The sequence below is a fragment of the Haemaphysalis longicornis genome, unplaced genomic scaffold (genome assembly GCF_048455015.1).
Source record: "Haemaphysalis longicornis isolate Haplotype H1 unplaced genomic scaffold, Haemaphysalis longicornis Haplotype H1 scaffold_12, whole genome shotgun sequence".
In the NCBI taxonomy this organism is placed as follows: domain Eukaryota; kingdom Metazoa; phylum Arthropoda; class Arachnida; order Ixodida; family Ixodidae; genus Haemaphysalis; species Haemaphysalis longicornis.
The window spans coordinates 87,388,388-87,412,936 of record NW_027526225.1 but is presented as its reverse complement, the minus strand read 5'-3'; the positions used below and the strand labels follow the sequence as shown (position 1 = coordinate 87,412,936).

The window sequence follows — 24,549 nt, the reverse complement described above, 5'->3', positions numbered from 1 at the left end:
AACACCGTAGGGCATTTATTCAACCAGAGAAAAGAACACATGCAGGTTGAAAATAAGCCTGTCCAAACCTAAAAAGGCTGCGAAATCTCACCAGCACACTTCGACAAACTTTGGTTAACATCGAAAGTTGTAATGAAACAAACTTATTCGCACTGGAGCAAAGAACAAAGACATACAGATGAAAAATAAGCAGGAAAGTGAAACGGACTTCAACACAGCAGTGACTACTGCAAGAGACTATTGGCAATTTTTGTGAAGTGTGCGTACAGCAATGAAAAGGCGACTATGAATACCATGTGTTTTGCTATTAGACGAAGTTTGCGATGTGGAATGTAGGATGCAGAAAGGTTTGTTTTCGGGCCAGTTGGTACATGTTAGTTCCAAAGAAAACAGCGCAAAGTTGGGACAAAAGCGGGGAGCTGCATTGCACAAGCAGCAACAAACAAACGAGCGTGGTTTGTTGTGTCAGAAAAATATACGTAAAAAAGTGAAGAAAGATTAGACACAACGGCAAAATGATACCAGCAGAACTCCAACATGTCATCTGCTTCGTGTTGATACAGCATTGAGGAACGGAGTGTTTTTAAGAAGTGATACAGACTGTTTACCAATGCACACCTTTCTCTTCTTGTTGATTGCAAAAACTTGGTAAATTTCACGCTCTTACGGTTAGAATACCGCACGACGACCACACAGTCATCAAAGGGTAGAGCGCAACCGCAGAGGAGCAGTGCAGAGCAATGCAACATGGCATTGCATGCGTGCTCCCCAAGACAGTCCTTTAGGCAGCGACCTGTCTGCCCTGTTCAAGAGCATCTGCACGATAACAGAATCTCACAGGAGACGTCCAGTAGAGACAAGGGGGGACGTGGCTTTCAAAATCAACTTTTTTATTTCTAAGTGGATCTTGATGAAAATCGGCACAGCCACTGGAAATGCTTCTGTGATAACACCATAAAGATTTCAAAGTAATATTTTGAGAACTTTCTTATTTATTAAATTTTTTTGTTCCGCTTGTGCCGAGCTTGAGCGGCTTATAAAACATGATAGAAAACTTGTTCGAAGTGCTTTGCATTCCGAAATGAATGGACGAGGTCGTGACAGTTTTAGAATTTTTTTTTTACAACACAATGTTTTTTAGTTTTCACTTTTTTAGAGGTTAATGCGCAACAGGCTTGTCGACTGTGAATGACTACTTGAATAAAAAAATCACGAAAAACAAATGTGGAAAACCAAGAGTGTCACGACCTGAACTGTTCATCAAGGAATGTAATGCAAGAAACGGAATCAAAATAGACCCAGCGGTCACGAAGAAATCCCTGAAACAAGCGAGACAGGTGGCAAAAAAAACTGTTTTGAGAAAACGGCTTCCGAAGTTGCAACCTAGGTTTCACTTATCAAAAGTTGCTTATCAAAACATTTGCCCCACCTTTCCCAATGCAGTTAGAGAACCATTTCCTGCCGATTCTCTCCCCACTCACTGAACAACGCAGCATCCCCTGCAAACACAAACCCACAAACAATTTCCGCCCAGAGGAACAAACGAGCTTCTCACCTCGTCCAGGTTGCCCTTGAACTTCTCGTACATGGCCGGGTTGGCCAGCTGAATGCGGACAGGGTCGCGTTCCGTGATGGCCTGGTACGGTTCGTGCAAGGCGGGGTCGCATGGCAGCGCCACATGGCAGGGGTCAAGCGACACGGCCAGCGAGCTGAAGGCCCGCAGCGCCACCATGGGCAGCCGGTGTGTTTGGCTGCCGCACCCGCCGCCCGCGCACTCGTCCAGGGGGCATTCTTCTCGGGGCAGTTTCTCTTGCTCCAGGCACCAACGGAGGAACGAAACCACCATGGCCCCGACACTGGTGCTGCCTTCGGACGCCTTCCGGTCCGCACTGCCCTTTACAGGGGGCTCCGGGCTTGGCGAATCCGGGGGCAAATCGCCCCAGATGCCGCCGAGGGGTGTTTCATCCTCGCACGTCGAGACGTCCACCGCCTTCCGGGGGTTGTTTGTCGGTCCTCGTTTGTCAATGCCAGTGCTCGCGTCCGGCTCGCCCGATCCCCCTCCATTCGGAAGCGTCGATCCTTGGTCACCCCTCTCGCCGTTCTGTTCAGCGACCCCGTTGTGTTTGGCTGTCGGCTGTTCCGACTCCGTCAACGCCAATCGGTGAGCGTTGGAGCTCTCCGCCGACAGCATCATGGTGTGCCTCTTCCTCATGACGAGCTTTCCCGGCAAGGACACGAGCTTCTCGCTGCCCACAAACTCCGCAAAAACGCTCCGAAGGCAGTGCGGGCAGAGGTTGGGCTTCCTCTGCGCGCTGGGCTCCTGCTCCCCGACCATGGTTTCCTCCCTGAGCCACTTCTCGATGATCTGGTAGGTGGTCTCGACCACGTCGACACCACTCGGCGAGTTGTTGTCCAGCACCGCCAGCTCGTCGTTGTTCTCGATGACGTCGTCAATCTTCCGGTAGAGGATGTTCGAGTGCCACTCCCGGTCTCGGGGATCCGAGTTGCGGAGTATCTCGATGAGGACGTCGGCGATGCACCAGGGAAAGCTGAAGAAGCCGCTCTCTGCCTGAGGCCCGTAGGTGACCATGTACCACGCCGACGCCTTCCGGTGCCTCCGCGCCATCCGCTCCTGCTCGTCTGTGACGTGGTGGGCGTCCAGTTCGTCGAGCAGCTCAGAAAAGAAGATGGTGCGCGTGGTCTCCGTCAGGAACTTGGTCATCTTCTCGACGAGGTCCTCCATGTTGAGCTTGTCCGACTGGGCGGTGTGGTACGTGTCGAACGTGTTCACCATGCAGGCCATCACCTCGCCCTCCGAGCTGATCCCGTACTGGTTCAGGATTCGCCGGAGGTTCGCGTTGTACTCGGTGAGGGCGGACTGGGCTGAGTCGCGGTACTCTTCCCAGCCGGGCACCACGAGGGCGCGGCACCTTCCCCCTTCGACGTGCCGGTGACCGAGGTTGCCGATGGCTGCTTCCAGGGACCGGCAGGTGCGGTAGAGGAGGCCCAGAGCGCGGTTAGACCGGTACGTCGTCTTGTGCGTTCCCTTCTCCATGAAGTCGGGGTAGATGAGGGGCCGCTCCTCGCGCCGCAGGAAGGCCGTGCGGCCGTTCTTGGCAAAGTCGAGGCAGACGCTGATCTTCTCCGCGATGGAGAGGCACCGCGCGGAGAAGATGCCTTCCAGCTCCTGGTCGGCCCAGGCCAGGTGGGCGTTTGAGAGGATGCCAATGGAGTCGTTCTTGATGTAATTGCAGACAAACTTGATCATGTCGTCAATCTGCAACGGAGGCCAAAACGGAAGCATCAGTATTCGGCAGCACACCGTTCCGCCAAATTTTACATCTACGCAGTTATGTTGTCAGTGATGGGAAAAGCACTGCACATTTTGGAGCAAATCTCGGACCAAGTAAAATGCTAGTTTGCAGCAGCTACGTTGTACTCGGTTGCTGGATCAAATATTATCGTGCCACTTAGCGGCGAAAAACTCCATTGGTGCAATCCAAGGCGGCTACTAGCAACTACTACGGCACATATATTGCACAAGCAATAATACGGGTGACGCCAAGCACAGTGTTTGAAACACATTGCAGTGTTACATAGCTTGTGTTTCCTTCAATGCTAGCACAGACAGACCAGGTTGTGAAAGTGACAGGACAGGTGTTAAGTCTGTTTTCTCGTGATAATCTATATGCTTACATTAGCGAATGCGCAAAACATGTCAGGTTTGGGGCAAGAAATTCATTCAATTTCCTGGTTAATAAGATTCTAAGTACGTTAAAAGAGCACTGACACCGATTTTTGGCGTTAATATTATTGCACAATTCGCTTCCTTCACTCTACAGAATACCCTGGCGGAAATATGAGTGGCCTGCGACGCGAAGAACATAAGTTCAAATGGATCGCATTTGTCGCCCCGACGGAGCAGCGCGCGGAGCGGCACTCAGCAAATGGACATCAGCGTGACATCACTACAGGAGAGGAAAAAGAAGTGACGCGCCAGCGCTCGTCAAAAACTCGTGACGTCACTTCACGCGCGCGGCCCCGCGAGCGGGCGCAACACCCTCTCAAGCGGGCGCCGGTGACGTCCGCACAAAGCAGTGAGGTCAAACCGGGAGGCTGTCATATGCGCCGTTCGGGATGAAAACGCGGGAATTTGAAAAAAAAAAAAACGATTTTCAGGCCGTTCAATGTAATTAACTATCGCACGCTGAAGTATTTGAAGTGCTGTTTCAGGTTCGCCAGACCATTAAGCATCGATAAAAGCAATAAAAGTGTAACACAAAATTTTCGTGTCAGTGCTCCTTTAAAGGAGCCATGAAGAGAAAACACAAGTTTGGTTCATTCAAAAGATGGTCTCGTTAGAATCATACTGACACCACTTTTAACGTAAACTTAAACGTAAACTTTGCTGAGTGCCGCTCCGCGCGCTGCTCCGTCGGGGCGACAAATGCGATCCATTTGAACTTATGTTCTTCGCGTCGCAGGCCACTCATATTTCAGCCAGGGTATTCTGTAGAGTGAAGGAAGCGAATTGTGCAATAATATTAACGCCAAAAATCGGTGTCGGTGCTCTTTTAACGTACTTAGAATCTTTAACGTAGAAACTTTAACGTAAACGCGTTATTCTTTTTGTTTCCCACGAGACCTAGCAACGCGAAACAGACAATATGATTCAAACTTCTTCAGTAAACCGCGTTGCGGCGATAGATAATTTTAGCGCGGTTTTGAAACAATGACTTGCTACGGCAGCGAGCGAGCGAGCAACAAAGGCGGCGCCAGCGTATACGTGTCTCTACCCTGTACGGCGGATGCGTGAAAAAGGTACTCTAGGCTGCAGAGCGGTCGGTTCCTGTGATGTCATTTGGGACCACGAAAACACACGATTGAGCGGGAAAATCAAAATTTTAACCTAAATTGTTTAATTTGTCAGTGAATAAAGCACCGTTCATATCCAGACAAGCGCTGGGGGCACTATAAAACACGAAATCTTTCGAATAAAACCAACTTGCATTTTCTCTTCATGGCTCCTTTAAGCGGGGCCACCAACATGTTGAATGTGCCCTTTTTGCATGGAAATGAGCGCTTTTTTTTAAACCAATTGAGTAATTTTTTGCTCCAACCCTTACATATTATGTGTGTGCTATTGTACTTGAAAAGTACATTTATTATAGAATAAAAGAATAGGAATGAGAGTCTCTTTCACCAATTTCACTTATTTGTGCTAGTGCTAACGAAGAAGAACACTTGTTAGTGAAGGGATGCAGAAGTCTAACCACACCTCCTGGGCATTCAAACAATTCTAGTCTCATAAAGATGGTCACAGTTGAGCACTACAGTGCAAGGTAAACGTAACCACGGCAAAGTTTATCATACGCTGGCTCTAGAATATTCTAAACATACATTTTACCCAAACATCAATGTTGCGAACAACGCTGAAACAGCACTTCCGAATTTCAACAAGACCGTTTCAACAAACTATACTGACTCAAAAGACATAGCCCCCCCCCCACCCAGAGACCGACAATGCAGCAAAAACAAACAAACAAAAACAAAAACAAAAACAAAAAAGAAGCTGTGCATAATGAAATGGCAATCGTATAATCATGATGTGTTTCAGAAGTCACCGGTGCCACACACATCTGCTTTTAAATGCTAATAAACGCATGTCACTGATTCTGTTTGCTTGGAAAAAAAAAGCGAGATCATAGCCACCATTCTCTTTGAAAATCTGTTTTGTTTATGTTTTCCCTTTAATTACTGATATTTTTTTCAAGCATGTGCTCGCAACCTTTGAATGGTGGAACAAAGCAAACGAAATGCAGTGGGAAACATGCCAAGGGCAGGCGCAAAATCATGCGGGTCTGAACGCAGTATAAGCAGCACATTTGCCATGATGAAATCTAAGCAAAATTGTGGTATTCTATGTGTGCCTTTGTGTAGCTCTGCTCAGAATGACTCCGTGGCGATATAATCAGACGGGCACAGTGTGCAAGAATGATGCGCTGCGCATAGTAAACGGTGGTGAACATGGCAGAAAATCCAGAAGTTGGCAGTAGCCTGGGGTGACATGCTTGAATATCGCAATCACGAATAATTCTTTTTATATATATATATATATATATATATATATATATATATATATATATATATATATATATATTGGCTCGCTGAGAGGGCTCAAATTCTTATTGAAGCCCCAAGGGATTGGACTGGGCTAGTTGGTACATGTCTGAATGGATTAAAAACCAGTGGCAAACACAGGATACAGCTTGTCCGGTCATTTTCTTCTGTGTCCTGTGTTTTCCCTCTGTGTTTACCGCTGGTTTTTAATCCATTCAAACATCTTGTACATCAGTGGCGCAGTTTTCTACGGAAAGGGGGTCTTGAAGCAGCACTTTCATTACTCTCATACGTACTTGCAGACAAGTCCCTTATCAAATCACCGAAACTTGAAGTTTTCGAAGTGCAGCCAGCAACATAAGTTAACAGACAGCAACAAAATTGAACACACAGATGCTGCCACTCCTTCCGACTCGTACCAACTGCCAGCACGACTCATTCATAAAATTATGAAATGTGTGTGTGTCTCTAAGCGTCTGTACTTGACCCATGTCACTAATACCCCTCTATATACAAAACTTTCAGATTCCTGTTTTGAGGCACATATCTTCCAGCCGCTCACACTTCATTGGTGGCCGGCCGTACTTTCCACTTAGCCAAAGACAGAGTCTGAGCCGTCCAAAATTCGTTCCAAGCCATACACGCCACTAATCAGTGAAATCAGACGAGTTTTGTGCTAGCGACACCCAAAACTTGAGCCAAAAAAAACACTTGCCGTGATATCGTTGGGCTCTGTCTCTGGGTGGCGGTCCGAGAAGGTCATTGGCTCCTGGTTCTCGCCAGGAAAGAACAGACAATCCATCCAGATGACGACGTACTCATCGCCGTCCAAATCAGAGCCTGCGGAATTCAAGCACAAGTCGCGAGACTGAATTTCATCAAACTCGGCCGAACCCCACAGCTGCCACATTGTTAGCTTTTGCAAGCCTTTCATGATTCCCCCCCCTTCTCACTTGTCAGCAAAACAGAGCTGCAATTAAGTGCAGTTACAGTGTAGACCATTTATAACGTAACCGCTTATAGTGCGGGACCGGATATAACGCGGGTTTTTGTGACCACCGGTTCACCTCCCATAGAACTCAATGCATAAGCGAACCGCTTAGAATGCGGTTGGCCGAAGCACAATACCGTTTATAGTGCGGTTTTCTGGCGGGACTGCTGGTCGGCCGGCGCAGCTGGGGCATCGTTTTAGGGTAGCAAAAGAAAAAAGAAAGGATGAAATCCGCCATCTGACGCAGCGCGCACCCCTTGCTCTAACTTCGACACACAAGAAAAGAATAGGCCCCCTTTAGTTGATCACGCCTACGTGATAACCACAACTGACCTTGCTTGACGCACCTCGGAAGATAGCGACCCCCGTCCCCGTCCGCGCGCGTTTTCGCACACGATTCGTGCACGTCGGCGTTGTTGCGCGTGCTTTCGCTTTTTCACGCTCGTGTCGACGATTTTGCGCTCGCGGTCGCTTTTTCGCGTGGCAGTGGGAGGAGCCTGACGACTTGCACCAATGGGGAGAGGCGCACCTAATGGCGGGAGATCCGAAACGCGCCGACAAGCCGGCTGGCCGCGTCAGAGGTATTTAGGCCTACCGCCGCGGTGTTTTTTGATGGGCGCTTTCACAAGCAACGTGAATGGCAGTTTATATTCCTCTTTTCGCCCATATTAGCAGCTCTTTTCTTGCGTGAGCACCCTCGCTTGCGCTTCGTGCGGCATTTCAGCAAGCAGTTAGAAGCGGTCGCTGGAGCTTCCTGCACTACTTCACGGCAGGGCCGACGCCATGTTGCCGCCTCTTAACGCGCCGCACACCACGCCAGTTGTAACCGGGCCAACGTCGCCGCGCCTACGGCGTGCACCGCATGTTCCATGCGTGCACTGCAATCGCTCCGTGCAGTTCACGCTTTAGAACGTTGTGCAGATAAGCCACCGCTCTTTCCCTTTCCGAACAAGCGAGCCGCACGAAGCCGAAGATTCCCCCCACCAGTACGTTGCGCTGATAAGCAGCCGCCTTCGGCATCGTGAACACAAGGTGGGGTAAAAAAAAAAAAAATCCCACTGGCGTTCTTATCACGTCTTGCGGCATCTGTTCATAGACGCTAAAAACGCAGCCACGATCCTCCGAAACGCAAACACAACGGAAGTTGAAGCCGTGCTCGCTCTTTATAACACCGCGCTTGCGGTGACCCTGCAGTAGCGGCTGATGAAAATAAAAAAAATACGATATAAAGACCAGGCCTTCGCTTTTAAGTGCCGTGCGTTTGAGGGATGATAAATAAAGGATGATTTGAGAGTTTGGTAGCGATGTGGTTGGATTCGCGCATGTTGGTTATAGTGCGGTACCGCTTATAGTGCGGATTTTTACGGCTCCCGCGACATACGTTATAAGCGGTCTACACTGTATTTCGAAAAGTTCGAGCAGCCCTTGGAAAATAAATGACATAAATAGGCATTTCAGTGAAGAAACTTATCAGTAACAAATGAAACAGGGGAGAGTGCCATGATAAACGGGGCTAGCAAATTGCATCTTTGGGGTTGAATTGACAGTGAGTAGAGTAATTAAGACTTGGGCAGTTGCGATGTTTCAACAAGAACCCAACTGAAGCAGCTCATTAGGTAGTATTTCAGTTACCAATTTTTGTGCCTAACATGCACATAACTTATGTGTACTCATTTTTGTTACGGAATAAGGACGGCTTTCATATATAAATACCCCAGAAAGTGAAGGAGAATATAGTCACCCAGACAGCCAAATTGGTAAGGCATTTGAGATCAAATCGAAAGGCGTGGGTTCGGTCCCCACTCTGGGTGCGTGTTTTTCTTTCTTTCTTTCTTATGTATATTTAAAAAAAACGTTAACTTCACTAACTGTAGTAAAAAAAATCCTAACAACACCCCTATGCCTCCTCTGGTGTTGTAGACTGCCAACCTATTTTCTGTATTTTCTCAACGAGCCCCTCATTTCCTAACTATATATAGTATATATATATATATATAAGACAGAAATAAGGGAAGGCAGTCAAGAAAGCCAAGGAAACCAAAGGGAAAAATGTGGTAGGTCAGATATATTTTTTGAAAGAAAGAAAGAAAGTGGAAAAAAAAAAATGCCCACAGGGTGGGATCTGAACCCACGACCCCCAGAATACGCGTCTGGTGTGATGACCACTACGCTACCGGCGGGGCTATTTTCCCTCCACTTTCTTGGGTATTTATCTCAAGGTAATTTTTTTTCTGTGCTTGGGGTTTTCAATTTCGGTTAAAATTTTGATTCTCCCGCCAAGTCATGTGTTTTCCTGACGCCTACAGTGAAAACATAGGTACGTGTATTCAAACAAACTTCCACTGCGTCAATCGGCTCTGCAGCTTTACTTGCCACCAGTCCTCCCAGATGGTGCTCCCATACTCAGCCACGGACCGTTGCCCACCGTTGCTTTGTTTTTGACCGTATTTATACCAGGCTTGTTTTTGTTACGGTAAAAAGTAATCGTTACGTGAAACATGGGGTATGCTCAACAAACAGGATCACGTAAGACAACATCACTGACGCCAATCGGCCAGTGTCGTGTAAGACAACTGCAAAGTGGCAGACTGCTGTGCAGCTAAAACAAGCACAGTGCACCCAGTACTAACAGCCGTGTGCATCGGTACTTCTACGCTTACGTGTATTTTCATAACTTTCATTGTTTACCGCGCATTTTTACTGCTGTTAGATGAATACGCATTACATTTAAGTACAAATAGCTCGTTCGGCAAGCTTATAAGCCGAGCCTAATTTGCGTTTGCTTTTGCCGGCCTCAGCCAATCGCACAGCTGGGCACATATGACATCATAAGTTCTGTTGCGGGAAATGAGCTAGTGGGTCGCATGGACACTCTCTTTCTTCCTAAGTATGTGGCTTGTTTGAGTGAAGTGTGCGTTAAAAGTGGCGTCAGTATTATTCTAAAGAGGCAATCTTCAACTGAACCAAACTTGTGTTTTGTGTGCATGTCCCCCCATATTTTTCCCGCTGTCAGCCGCCACCTCCCTGGTGTCAGGAAAACTCGACAAACGAGGAGCTCACCGGCCATCTCGTCGGGGTGGGGCCGGGGCCCCTGTCCCGGGAAGACGATGCAGTCGACAACGTGCCGCAGGCGGGGCACATCGATGGCCTCGAACTTGCGCACGTCGCCGGGGTGTAGGCAGGGGCACTTGGTCACCAGCACCGTGCCCGTCACCACCTGCCGCCGGGGCGGCTGGTCCGGTGGGCAGCCCATCTCGGTGCACTGCACAAACACCTGCGCACGCCCACGCACACGTCTTCCGGCTGGCCCGAGATTTAGGTGGCGGCAAAGTTTACAGATCAGAAATTAAAGCCGTTTTACTCGACGTGAAAGCTGTCGGAAGTGCAGAGCAGTGATTTGCCATAATGGGCTGCAGCGCCGTTATCCGCTCACTGCTACCACCCAATGCAATTCAAATTTCCCGCCTTCTCGGTGCTCGCGCGCCCCCTGCCTGAAACAGCGCCAGCGGGAGTTCTGTTCTTATGTTTGCACTAATACTGTGTACGTACTGTGTACCTCACTATAAAAGCGCACCTCAGAAAGCGATGCATGGAAACACAAAAATGCCACATGGCGAGCAAAAGGTAGGCACTCGCCCCAGCCATTACGGTGCAAAAATTAAACACCAGACACATATGCATTGCTGCAACAGTGGAGCAGTGCTGGGTTAGTGCTGCGGTTAGAGCACTTGGCTGCTGCTCTGCCGACCTGTGTTCAAATCCCGCACGAATCCAAACGCTATTTTATTCATTTATCTTCCTGTCACAGCAACGGCCATTTTGGTAGCATTCGTGACGATGCCGCCCCCACCGACGACAACCACAATCGCTTTTCACATTTGATGAGACGTCTGAGGCGCCTGCCTAAGAAAATTGACGTCAAACGCCTCAGAGGTGGAGCAATAACACCGTTAGCCAATGGCGGGCGGCGTCTCTGCACACAGTTCCACCCACCTGGCCATACTGGAGGGTGTTTGTGGTGTCCACAACACCAAGCATGTTGCGTGCCTTGTCCACGGGAAGTGCTATCCGTGTCTTGTACCGGAGGCCGGCTGAAAAGTTGGGGAAGCGGCAGTTAGGCCACACGATGCACCAGACACAAAGCGTGCTCCTGTTCAAGCCTTACAAGAAGCCCCCGACCAAGAACACAAAGGCCCGGTGAAACAACGGCATTTTTTGGTCCCTTTATACATACTAGCGGTGGGAAATGCACCAACTGGCGTAAAACCAAGACAAATAGCCCACCCAAAAGCAGAGGCGAATCTAGTGAAAACCGAAATGCGAGCTAGCTTTTGGCATGTGACCAGGCTCTTCAAAGCCTTTGCACAAACAGGAAAAAAAAAAGAAGACGAGTCTCATATCTCGAGGTGGGTTCTTCCTCCATACTACCCAGTGGACAAGCAACTGCAGTCTAAACTGGCGTGTTCAGCACTTCATCATACTCCACGATTCAATTACAACAAGTTTGAATGGCAATTTTCAATTCACCTTGACAATTTGTTCACGGTTACCTAAACCCACTTCTTTCGCTGATTTTGGTCTAGAATGTTTTGTTCCACCCGAGTTTGTTCCCTGACCCACGCTGCTGTTTCCTTATCTCTTAGTGTTATCCCTAGCATCTTACTCTTATCAGCTAGCATCTTATCAGCTCAATGCACCTCCTCTGTGGTGCATTGAGCTGATCAGGTTTTATTACAATGGCTACCAAGTGATGCTAAACGAAGTAGGAGACGGCCAAGAATTCGATGGAGACAAAAATAAAGATATTTCAGCAGCAAAGAATTGACTAGAAAAACACAATTGAAGCGGCTGAAAACCTCTGTAGGAAACCGTCACGCAATGGACACAAACATGATGATGATGTTGGAATAGAATAGAATAGAATAGCATAGAATTTTTATTTCGCATCATAATGATCATGATGCTTGAGGCCTGCGGAAAACGCTGAGGAAAATCAGCTTGATGGAGCCACAGGCCTCCACATTGGCAGCTGTGTGACTCTTGGCACTATCATACACACTGATGTTACACCAACAACAGAAATATCAAGTAACACATTTCATAAAAAAAAAAAGATTTTGAAAATGATATACGACTCGGGTATTACAACTGGGATTACAGGCATAAGAAATTGATTTGTAGAAACTACATATTGCGAGAATACAAAAAGGTCCAGGTAACAATTTATGTGTGTAGCATGTGCAGACATGCGATTCCTCAATACTTTATTTACACAATTCTAGCTCTGAATTTTTTTGAAAATTCAAAAAAAAAAATGGGAGAAGAAAAGAAAAACAATGGAAAGGAAAAAAATGCTAAATGTTCATTCACAGAAATACGTGCAAACCGTACATTCACTACAAATACCAAATGCTTTCTCTTGGAATGAGATCTTTTATTTGCCTCGTAAATTTTCTAAAAGAAACATTGATGTCAATCTGATCAGATAGCTTGTTTAGGACCATTATGGTTTGATACGATAGCAGTTGTTTTCTCTAATTTGTTCTGGTTTTCGGTGTGCACCGGTCACAATGATGATGGCAGTGGTGATGATGATGATGATGATCAAATCTAAGAACAGAAAAAGAAGAGGCAACAGAGACTCTCTCCTTTTCGGCGCAATTTTCCACACGGATGGGTTCCGTAGCCGACCGTACGCAAGGACCGGTACTCACCCACGGCATTGCGGTACACTGCAAGGAGCAGTGACCGGAAGAAAGGGTCCAGCGTGAGCTGGAAGCCAGCCTTGGACAGGTCTTGGTACGGCAGCGGCAGCTTGGACCACGACGAGAGGACTCCGACGGCGGACGACTCCGTAACGAGGGCATCGGTGAACTCCAGGATCATGGTCTCCTGGAGCCGCATGAACACCTGCTCCTGGACACCAAGCTGCTCCAGGATGGTGATCAGCGGCCGGTTTAGCGTCACCGAACCTGCAAGAAAGAAAGCGGTAACTGTCACGTGGCCTCTTTTTCAAACCTAGTACTCATACGCGAGCCCGTGAATTCAAAGAGAAGCTAGATTGGACGAGATTTTTTTTGATCAGCGAAGCTGTTTAGCAAATTGTAATTTTTCATGTCTGCAGTTAAAAATACTAAGAAACTAACGAGCACGCGCACGCAAGTACGGGTCTCGCGGCGACTGCCCGGCAGTTAACAAAACCAAAAAAATGCCTAGCTCTTGTGGATGTGTGCCTCACGACCGCCCAGCGTCCCATGTGCACGTTCATCAAGCCAAGCATACCCACTTAGGGAGATTGGCAAAGATTGGCCAAAAATATTCTAGCATTCGCCATAATTGCGGAAACACTTGCTCGGAACAAGAAAGACACGCCATAGTGTACGCCCCTCTAAAGGGAGGTCCAATGATTACCACTTACAAAAAAAATGAAAGCAGCTCATATTTACAGGAACAATGATGGAGTAAAGGTAGTTGTGGCAGCGAAGTAAAAGCGAATCAGCTGCAATCTTAAAACTGAACCATCGTGATGGTCGAAAAGGTTGCGTATAGCTTCACTACCACCAAGCCTTGCGCGTTCTCGTGTGAGCTTCCTTCAAGTTTTTGCGGCAAGAAACTTAACTAAAGTTTGTTTCACAACTTCGAAAGAAATTGGAACGAATGTTTTGAGATACAATTTCTCCCCCACATCTTGCTTTTTTTCTGGAATGTGAAGCACGTCTGCTCTAAACGAAAAATTGTCTTTGTACATGCATGAATTACGCATGCGCCGGCATTGTGGCAATATCTACATTATCATCACCACGATCCAGCTGCTTGCTAATGTGGGTAGCAAAATTGTAACTCTAATCACAAGAAGTGAGTTGCATATGATAGACAGTAGATTAGAATACCTAACACACGTTAGTCTCTCTTGACAAGAAGTAAGATAAGATAAAAATATGTACACATGGAAGCCTATAAACTTTTCCCAAGCAAGCTGGTGTGAACGTGGGAAAAAATTTACCAAATAAAATCACGTTTACAAACAATGTTTGTTTCCCTTGCCTGCCTCACCAATGCTGGAAAAGCTGGAAACTGCCCCTGTGTCTCTAGCATGCTGGAAAAGCTGGAAACTGCCCCTGTGTCTCTAGCTTGTAGCACTAGTTATTTATTTTGATATCCACAAGTTTCGAATATTTGCGTGCCCCTGCGAATCACGTCTGGTGGCCTTTTGAGATTCATTATAGAGAAAATGAGTGGCTCCCCTATGCACACAGGTTAAGGGGGGACACTGCTCTTAAAACAGCTTCCTTTAATTGTTGGGTAAACTCCGTGAAACTTGTCAGCCTTGCTGCTTTTTCCACACTGATTTCAAATATGGCATTACTTTTTGAGCAAGTCAATTAGTTAATGAAATAATTAGAGATAATTAGTCATTTTTGGAGGAACAATAGACAAAACCGCGTTAGTCACAAAACTGTAATGTTTATATTTTTCAATTCCATGAGCCCTGGTGAGTGCAATGAGAGAATCGGTTTTTTGATGCACCGCTTGGAACTAATTTTGCAGCATTTCAAGCACCACGGTTTAATAAGCTGTAAAATTAGTTCCAAGTGGTGTATAAAAAAAAAACGGTTCTCTTATGGCCCTCACCAAGGTTCATAGTACTGGAAAATAAAGATTACAGTTTTAAGGCTAACACTGTGTTGTGTATTGTTCCTCCAAAAATGACTCTTTATCTCTAATTATCTTGGAAACTAATTGACTTACTCAAAAAAATATCGGCACATTCCTCTAATGTACAGTGTGAACAGCAATGGCGAAAGGGGGCACCCCTGTTTTAAACCTCTTCGAATGTACACAGGCTCTGTGCCTGTACGTCCTTCCCATGTAATATGCGCCTTGTTATCCTCATATATTGCCCTTAGCAGCCCCACAAATTCTGACCCAATCCTCTCTGTGTGAAAATCAGTGTGAAAAAAGCAGCAAGACTGACAAGTTTCACAGAGTTTGCTTAAAAATTAAAAGAAATTGTTTTAAAGGGGCCATGAAGAGAAAATACAACATCGTGAAAGCCACAATTTGGTAACTCCCTCGGCTCCATTGCAGCCACGAAAGTCATTTTTGTGACTGAGAAAATGCAGTAAATATTGAAAAAAATTTAAATCTTGCAGTACAGAGATGTAATATGGGCAATGGTAATATGTAATATGGACATGAGTTGGCACTAACAACGTAGTTATCAGTGACTTAACTGCATGTTAGCATTCAAGTGATACGATTTAAACACAACTAGAGGCCCCACTACAATTTCCCAGTCGTGTTTCCTTGCGACTGCTTAGGTTGGCGGCCGCCAGTCGCACAAACAAGATTCTGTGATTGTTGGAAAGTGACTGAAGAGTTGCCACTACAGGGTGGTGTGACGATTATTGGAACACTTTAAAAAATTTTCCTGAGCGAACCGCCACTCTGTTCGTGCTCAAACTTCACACAAAGGTGGCATTTTGTGGTCTATTTTGTTTGACACCGGGAACAACGACGGTACCTACCTGTTTGTTTTGAAAATAAGCAAAAACGATTTTCGCCTGTGGAGAAATGGTGACTGATTTGGATGTGCGAGCCAGCGCAAGTTGATGCTGGAACGACGGCGCCACCTGGGGTATGCAGAGCGAAACGCACGTTTGGGATTCACGGTAGGAAGGAGCCAAAAGGTGCAGCAGACGATCAGAAAATGCACCTAGGAAGGAGCCAAATGAGCTAGCAGACAATCAGAAAACCCACTTTCACCTTTCCTGATCATCTGCTACACCATTTGGCTCCTTCCTAGCATGAATCCCAAATGCGCATTTCGCTCTGCATACCCCAGGCAGCGCCGTCGTTCCAACATCAACTTGCGCAGGCTCGCATGTCCAAATCAGCCGCCATTTTCCCATAGGCGAAAATCGTTTTTGTTTATTTTCAAAACAAACAGGTAGGTACCGTCGTTGTTCCCGGTGTCAAACAAAATGGACCACAATTTGCGACCTTCGTGTGAAGTTTGAGCGTGAACAGAGCGGCGGTTCACTCAGGAAATTTTTTTAAAGTGTTCCAATTATCGTCCCACTACCCTGTACTTCATGTTTCCATTAATATCTTCATTACTTGTTCAGAGCTTGCGATTAAATTGGTGTCACTGTTACCGGCACAAATCAGTATTTTTCACAAACCAAGCTTGTATTTTGTCTTCTCGGCCCCTTTGAAGAGCAGACATCTGCTGCGGGCCCCTGGCCCCTCCCCCAAAGGACGGCAAGCAGGTTTGCAGCGAGTGGCCGCCCGGTACTATGGACTCACGGGGGGCGGAGACCTTGATGACCTCGAGGTACTCGGAGCTGGAGCAGGGGAACTTGCGCATGCTTGGCCGGAGGCAGAGCAGCTTGCGCATGGGCAGCTCGGGGTTGACGCACAGCATGCCCTTGGCACCCGCGTACCGGATCTGGATGGCCGACGGGCAGTCCTTGAGCTTCATCATGTCGTACACCTGCGACGATAACAGGGGAGGAGCAGGATATGTGTTTGTCAATGATTTGTGCCAGTATTCTTCAATGCAAATGAGAAGAACAAAGACTTTAGCGCGTTCCAGTTCACACTTTTCCCTACTGCACATCACCAGTCAGACGCAACACTGCGGACGCAAAGGTGAGAAGGAAGAGTGGGGCATTTCCGACACGTCTCTGGTAGTGCCGCAGCTCAGAAATGCTGCAGACTATCATCCACACCCTCTCTGTCACTCTGTCATGTGTTGCTAGGGTTACTTGAGCACTATGCAGAACAAAAGCTAAGAATCAAATCTTCAACAAAACATGAAAAAGATGTTAGACAAGGTGCTTGGACGCAAAATGCCAAAAAAGGTGCAAACCGCAAATTTTGCTAACCTAACCCCACTTGTGTTCCCTCTTTCCCAGGTTCTTTTAAGCCCGCCCTGAAGCAGGAGGTGCTCACCTCGGCGGCCAGCGGCATGGACATCATGCCCACCCCGTCGGAGAAGACGTAGGGCTTCTTGCTGATAGGGTGCGAGCCGCCCACCAGGTCCGGCACGTCCTCCACGTGGCAGGGCTCGACGCGCACCGCCTGCTCGGTGGAGGAGAAGCACTGGCCCATGCGGGCCATGCGCTTGGCCACGTTGCGGATGCCCTCGAACTCCCCCATCCAGCTGCGGATCGTGCTGGCCGTGTTGTGCTGCTCGTCCACCGCGTACATCCATGTGCTGCAGTAATGCGCAGGGAAGAGCAGCAGGCGCACAGTTCGCGTCAGCATTCCGCACGTTTCAGGGCTAGTCCACAACACTGAAAGCAAGGCTCAAAGCAAGGCAACGTATCCAAGAGCACTCGCACTCCTTATTGCTGGGACCCTCTCTCTCTTAGCAAAGCCCTCCTCCCCCACTGCAGCTGACAACTGTCAAGGAAAGGATTGCTCTGAGATTTTCTGCTCGATAGTCCATTCGTGCTGACCTCCTGAGATCTGCTGTTGAGGCAAAGCGTCTCGAGTGCGGCCTAGCGACCCTGCCATTAACACCGTCCACTGGTTATGAGGTTGTACGCTTGTACATATTATAGAACACATATCTGACTCGCAACCTCTTCCTCTGAAAATACTTGTACTTTTCGGGCTAAATAATTTAAAAAGCTTGTTTGCCCCCTCACTTCCGGTCTTGGCTTAGCTCTGTCTGTCAGCGTTAAACTCTTTGCGTTGTCTACGTGGCGCTATGAACTGTTTGTTAGTTAATCTTGGGGGTGCTTTGGAGGCCGTAGCCGGCAACCTGAATCCCACATTTTTCTGGCACCCAATGCGGCATCAACACGCCTTTGTCACTGACTTGCCTCACGAGAAGGGAACTCCTGATAGTACTTGAACGCAGTTTTGATATTCATTCACCGCGAATACTGCAAAATATTGGAAATTTTAAATTCGGATCGAAGAGAATTTGAATACTGTAATATTCATTTAAATATTCGGAGCACTCGAATATTCGCACAAGCCTACAGTACAGTCTCCCGAAAGCTCCTACATCTTTAAAGACCTTGACAAACAAAACGGAACATTAGATAGCAGCAATTTGCAGTCGAGATTTCAGCTGAGCAAAGCTGCTTGTGGGAGACCCACTTGATCACATTTCTATGAGACTTACTAATTCATAACCCACGGGCTTAAAAAGTATTGTGTACCAATACGAAAGGTTTTACAAGTCCATTGAAGTCTTCCTAATGGCGTAGTTTGCTTCTTTTAGAAATATACCATTAATGAAATACAAAAAAACAAGAATCACATTCTGGTATATGTAGCTTTCACTAGATGGCGCTAGCTGTCTGGAAAGTGAAAATTTTGTGTATTTATTTCAGTACAGGAGTCACATATCTGTAAAATAAGCAAACTATGTCGTTGTGAACATCTGTATGTATTTGTAAAACTTCACATTGGTGCCCGATGGTTTTTAAGCCCATTGGTCATGAAATGGTAAGTCCCATTGGACGGTTAGCAGGTGAGTTTCCCTTTTGTAGTCCGCCACACAGAAGCGGTTAGGTGGGTAGGAGTGGGCACCAGCGAGGTGAATTTCAGTGCAATCTGGACATAGCGAGCGAATGGCGGCACAAATGGTAAGCAGTGAGCATGAGGAAGGGAGAGCAATTTAAGAGTGGAATTTGCGAGTAAAAGCTAGCACAGGTCAAGAGCAGAAAGTTGAAAAGGTAGGTGCAAGTAAGAGCCGGTGCAAGTACACTGAGTGCAAAGTAAATTGTGGTGAGGGCAAGTGCAAGTGAGTGTGCGAGTTGAGAGTCAGTGCAAGTGGTGAGCAAAGAGAAAAGAGTGGCAAGGGCAAGTGCAAGTGAGTGCGAGTTCAGAGTGGACATTGAGAGGAAAAGCCAGCACGAGAGGTTAGCGAAGAGCAAAAAGCAGAAAGTGCGAGCTTTGTCATGAGTGGCAACTGCGAGTGGCAAGCAAGATAGGAAACAAAGCAAGAGACAGAAAGAGTGGCACATGTGACGGATCATCAACCAGTGACACCAGAAACGCCTCTTACCCGTGGTCACGAAGCTGACTCGTTGAGGATGCCAGGAACTTGAACTTGCGTGAACCAACGCTCATGCCCTCACGCATGAAGCGCCCAACCACTGCATCCAGCAGAACGTCCCGGCAGGAGTGCAGGTTGAGCGTGAAAGAAAGCTTGTCGAGATTGTCGTCGCGAAACGACGCACGGATGGCATACTCTGAGTTGAACTCGCGCAGCACTCTGTTCTCAAAATGGACCTGCAGCAATCAGGGACAAACGGTAACAGTGTACCGTCAGAGCTTGCAAACATAGCGTCCACTGTGCAAGTGCCAGCGAAGGCAAGGTGGTTGTGCTGCAGCACCAAACGGCAGCAAAACAATGAACTACACAGCAAAAAGGCTATTATAACTTTCATGCCCAAAACTTCATTACCATATTTTCACGCGTATAACCCGCCCCTGCGTCTAATCCGCACCCCCACTTTCAGCCCGCTAGAAAAAAAATATCCTCACGTATTTCCCGCACATTTGATAAGGAAAGGCTGCACCAAAGCTACTGCTCAAGCAACACATCCCATACTATGTAGACAGAAAAAGCATATCATCAGCAAGCAGAATACACTGACTGCAATGAGAAAGTCACAATTCACTCAGTGTCACGGCTCTCGCTCAGGCTATCACTTGAGCCGCACTCCTCACTGGTGTACGTAAGGTGATCTTCGGTTATATCCATGTTGTTTGTGTTTGTTTTTTTGTGCTTGTTTTTTCTTCCTTGCTCTTGTATGTTTTGCGCAATCGCTGCCATGGAAGGCTTAGTCAGTGTTACTGCGTAGGAGCTTCACGGCACAACGCGCATTGCCGTGAAGCTGCACTACAGGAAAAACCCCGCGTATTTCCCGCACCCCTACTTTGCCACTAAAAGTTTCGCATTTTTGGTGCGGGTTATACGCGCGAAAATACGGTATTTCGCTTAAGCATGTGAGAAGTTTTTATGATCTAAAAGGACTTCAGACATCACAAATATGAGGCCAGAAAAAAATTTCGTTCATTAGGACGGACACTAGGACACACTGGGCACTGGGAAACACTGGGCACTGGCTGCCCGTATATCAGTTTAACAAGAAAGCTACGTTGATCATGATTTATGGTTCAAGTGAATACGATCGCGTAAATTTTGCACAGTAAAATCTCGATGATACGAATACGAAAATATTTGTATCATACAAAATTCGTATGAACCAACACAGACCAAAAAATTGAGCGCTAAAGAAAGTTTTCATTCGTTTCTCTCCTTACTTTGCATGAAGAAATCCGTGACGTTTTCTGCCTTTTTTAACATCCATGTAGCCGAGCGGCCCTTTCTGGACTTTCATCTCACTCGCGGGGCCCCAGCACTACACGCCATAAAGCGTGTACCACATGGCGCGTTTTTGCACGCGATTCATGCACGCCGGCGTTGCGCGTGCTATTTTTTCATGCCCGTGTCGACAATTCCACGCGCGCGGCAGCTTCTGCCTCGCTCAAAAAATGAAGGGCGTCGCGCACAGTAGTGGGAGGAGCCTGACAACTTGCGCCAATGGGGAGGCGCGCGCCTCATGGCCGCAGTTTCGAAGCGCTCAAGACAGCCGGCTGGCTCCGCCAGAGATGTCTAGGCTTAGCAGCCCAGCAGATATTTCATGGGTGCTGTCACTAGCAGCGTGCATGATGTTTTATAGCATCGTTTTCACCCACATTATTAGCTCATTTACTGCACAAGAAATTTCGTGCGTGCTTTGAGCGGCATTCTAAAGAGCAGTTAGCTCAAGCGCCCCGCACCACTTTGCAACCGAAGCAGCCGCCATGTTGCCGCGGCCGGCCGCGCCCTGCACAGCGTGCGGGTGGTTTCCTGGCGGCGTCAGCGTGCCTGTGGAGTGTGCGGCGCATTTTCGCGAGCAATAAACAACAGCCCGGCTGTTCCTGGAGAAAAAGTGACAAAGAGGGGAGAGAGAGCCCGTACGTCGCCGTCGCTTGCTCGCTCGGCAGTCGGGCACCTCGCTGGCTCGTTCGTATCATTCGATGGGCTGCGCAGGTCCGTTCGTAAGAGTCGAAATTTTTCCCATTGCAAGCAATGCAATTTCGCCAGGACTCAAATTCGTATCATCCCGAAATTCGCATCACCCAGAATCGTATCATCGAGATTCCACTGTATTGCTATCATTTGCAATAACAACGAAATTGCACAGTTTCGGTTACCTGTCACTACCCCATTGAGTCATTTGGGCTCGATGCGAGTTGACACGCATGAATATTTTTTTAGCACACAGAAGTATATGCTGCCCTCTCCTTCAATTTCGGAAGGTCCGGGATCCTTTGCATGGCGATTGATAGTGTTAAATGTCGAAAAAAACCACAAAGTGCGAGAGAAAAAAAAATAATGTTTCAATTGTTGCTCCTGAGCAACACTGGGCATCAAAGGGTTATCATACAAGTATCTTGAGTAGAGATTGATTGATTGATTGTAGGGTTTAACGCGCCGACGCAACGCAGGCGATGAGGTGCGCCGTAGTGGAGGGCTCCGGATTAATTTTGACCACCTGGGGATCTTTAACGTGCGCCGAAATCTCGAACACACGGGCGTTTTTGCTTTTCGCCTCCATCAGAAAAGCGGCCGCCGCGGCCGGGAATCGAACCCGCGACCTCGTGCTCAGCAGCGCATCGCCTTAGCCACTGAGCCACCGCGGCGGGTATCTTGAGTAGAGATGAGCAACAGTTCAACACAGGATGTTATGCACACCTCGCTCTGGCTTAAATTCTGTGCGCACGCACAAACTTTTGTTCAGAACTGTACACATTTGCATACAGCCATCATCACCATTGGCAGTCATTGCCAGCACTGACCAAGACGACAGGCCATGCCTTGCGTACAAATTTCTTGCCCGGAGCCAAACGTTGGCTCCAGCAAGGTATGGCAAGGCTTCGGGCTCCGGAGCCTAGAGCCTTGCGCGGAGCCTGAAGCCTTGCGCGGAGCCTGGAGCTCCGCGATCGAACAACACACCTGTGCGGGCCGCAGGATGAGCCGCCCCGGGGTGATGAACACGCTACGCACGAGGCAGGTGCCGCGCGCCAGCTGCGGCGGCTTGGCGCCATGGAAGACGGCGCAGCCCGCGGAGAAGGCGTGCGCAAAGTTGACGATGTTGCCCGCGTCGATGCTCGACACAATGTGGCTCAGCGCCCGCTCGCAGGTGGACGGCTGCTCGTTGCCCATCTCCTCGAGGTGGAGCATGAGCGCGTCGAAGACCCGCTCGGGCATGACCAGCATCTGGTCCAGCACGTCAAAGGTGATGTGCAGCACCGCCTTGAACGCGTACGCGCACGGGAATGGCAGGAGCTTCTGCATCGACTCGCACCGCTTCTGTAGGGGAGGGTGTCGTATATCGTAAGATTCAGAGTATCGTATATCGTATCGTATATCGTATCATATATCGTATCGTATATCATATCGTATTGTATATCGTATCGTATATTGTATCGCAAGGTTCAGTGTATCGTATACTGACACGCATGCCCTTTATTTAGGCGGAAATATAGTGTGCAAAAATACGGGTGTTGGAACTTTCAATGAAGACAACAAGGATGGCACAGGCAACAAGGTCAGCAGAAGCATTACATGGATGAAGACGACGACTAGGCAAGGCATCAAGGTGGGTGTACACAATGCGGCTCCCTGTAAATAATGTTAACAAACTGGCTTTTCAGAGACGGCAGCCTCCTTCCTCGTCCTCCTTGTACGTTCTTCCACAACGTATGTTACATAAATACATTACCTTTTCTTTGTGCTAGGTAACTTCACGATTACAGTATCTCTCATACCACAGTTCCCAAGATGCAAATATGTATTGGGGCTCTTCTCGATTTCCAGTCTTGGAATCACCGCAGAGCTCATGGCTCATTGCTCCCCGAAAACCAATCTGGCATTCATTTTTCACAAATCTTTCTATGGCATGAAAAATCCGTGGACCACCTGTGGACTATACATGGCGAGTCCAAATCTGTAAATCAAAAAGCCCCATTGCAAACTTTTCAGCCATCAGTGGCTAAGTTACCATTGGGAAGGGGGGGGGAGGGGGTGGGGGGGAATTCATGATTTAAGAATTTTTCGCAACTCCTGACGTACAACAAATTGCAGCCCGCTTCTACTCGAGATTTTCCAACTGAAGCTATGTAAGCATTTTTTACACCACTTGGAAAAAAAAACTGAACAGGGCACAACAAGGTCATTTTATCCCTTCCACGAAAATTTTGCGTCCATAGTACTGAATGGCTTACCACTGATGTCGTATGGCGTCTGCTCATTGTGAGAATGTGCGTGACCACGGCGTGGCTAGAGCGAGAGTAGTTTGGAACTCGAGTTGTGCTCGGAATATGTCGTGGGATTCTAGAGTCTGCCTCTTGATTATGTCATACATGAGCACTTGTTTTTAAAACACACAGGGCACACTTCGCAAAAAACAATTTGGGCAAACCAGAAAATGCTGCTTACGGGGATCAACATTTTTTTTTAAGCGAAACTTTTTACCTCTACCCCTTAAGGTTTCTGTCGCGACCGTTGGTGTCAACAGAAAATTCCCGCAACCAAATAAGAGTTACTGGCACCGCCAGGAATTGAACCTAGAACGAATAGAGAAACGGAGCGAGTGCCCGTTGTGTTACCGACTGAGCTACGAGCCCACGCGGAGATGGGGGAGACAGACAGTGCACTCACCGAGCACATCTGCGGGTTTACCCCCCGCGTCTCGCTGAATGCCACGTGATAGCGTCACGCAACCTCTCATGCCGCTGGGTGCTCCCCCCCCACGGCATGTGCAGCAGCCGCGTGCGCGCCTTACGCATTCGCTAAGAGTTATTAAAGGAAGCTCGCACCTACGCATGGCATCTCACTTCTCTGCTTCTGCCGCCGATTTCCTCGCTTCTGTCGGCGGCGGCAGAGATGGAGGAATAGTGAGATTGTCTAACATCGGGTTTGAGATTCGTTTAATTTTACAAAAAAAAAAAGAGTTTCCACTCGTGCACTTTACCAATACAACTCAACCAATCATCGTTCATGAATCATGCATTAATTTAACCTGAGCCAAACATATCTCTTTGAAGTAATAACAGGGTGTGGTTAAGTGCATTTCACTTGTCTGTAGTTTCACTTTTTGTAGATCCACGTTTGTAAATTCAAGTGGTGTCGCATGGATAATCATTGTGGGTGTCGTTCACAGCTTCGCTTTCCGACTAACTCCACAGGCTGGATTGGTGCACATTTTTTTTTTTTCCCAATGCAAGGACTGGTAAAAAGAAATATTTGAAAGAAGGCCAATTCGGTAGACATTGCACTCAAGGTAAGAAATGGTTCGTTTCTTTGCTGCAAAATACCGGGTAAATGCAATAGCTGGTTTTGATATTAAATAAAGCAT

At 47.7% G+C, this 24,549-nt stretch overlaps 1 protein-coding gene across 4 annotated transcripts in view; it reads right to left on the bottom strand.

Annotated features, from left to right (window-relative positions):
- Positions 1 to 24,549, bottom strand: part of LOC144162939 (uncharacterized) — a 52,710-nt gene that overhangs the window by 3,165 nt on the left and 24,996 nt on the right. For all 4 annotated transcript variants that reach the window (XM_077693677.1, XM_077693675.1, XM_077693676.1 and 1 more), the window contains 9 exons: positions 22,146 to 22,502; positions 19,143 to 19,369; positions 17,069 to 17,333; positions 16,421 to 16,607; positions 12,826 to 13,083; positions 11,105 to 11,202; positions 10,172 to 10,385; positions 6,836 to 6,960; positions 1,556 to 3,277 (listed from right to left, as the gene is read on the bottom strand). In XM_077693677.1, coding sequence (XP_077549803.1) covers positions 1,556 to 3,277; positions 6,836 to 6,960; positions 10,172 to 10,385; positions 11,105 to 11,202; positions 12,826 to 13,083; positions 16,421 to 16,607; positions 17,069 to 17,333; positions 19,143 to 19,369; positions 22,146 to 22,502 — 3,453 coding nt within the window. The remainder of the gene's footprint in view (positions 1 to 1,555; positions 3,278 to 6,835; positions 6,961 to 10,171; positions 10,386 to 11,104; positions 11,203 to 12,825; positions 13,084 to 16,420; positions 16,608 to 17,068; positions 17,334 to 19,142; positions 19,370 to 22,145; positions 22,503 to 24,549) is intronic.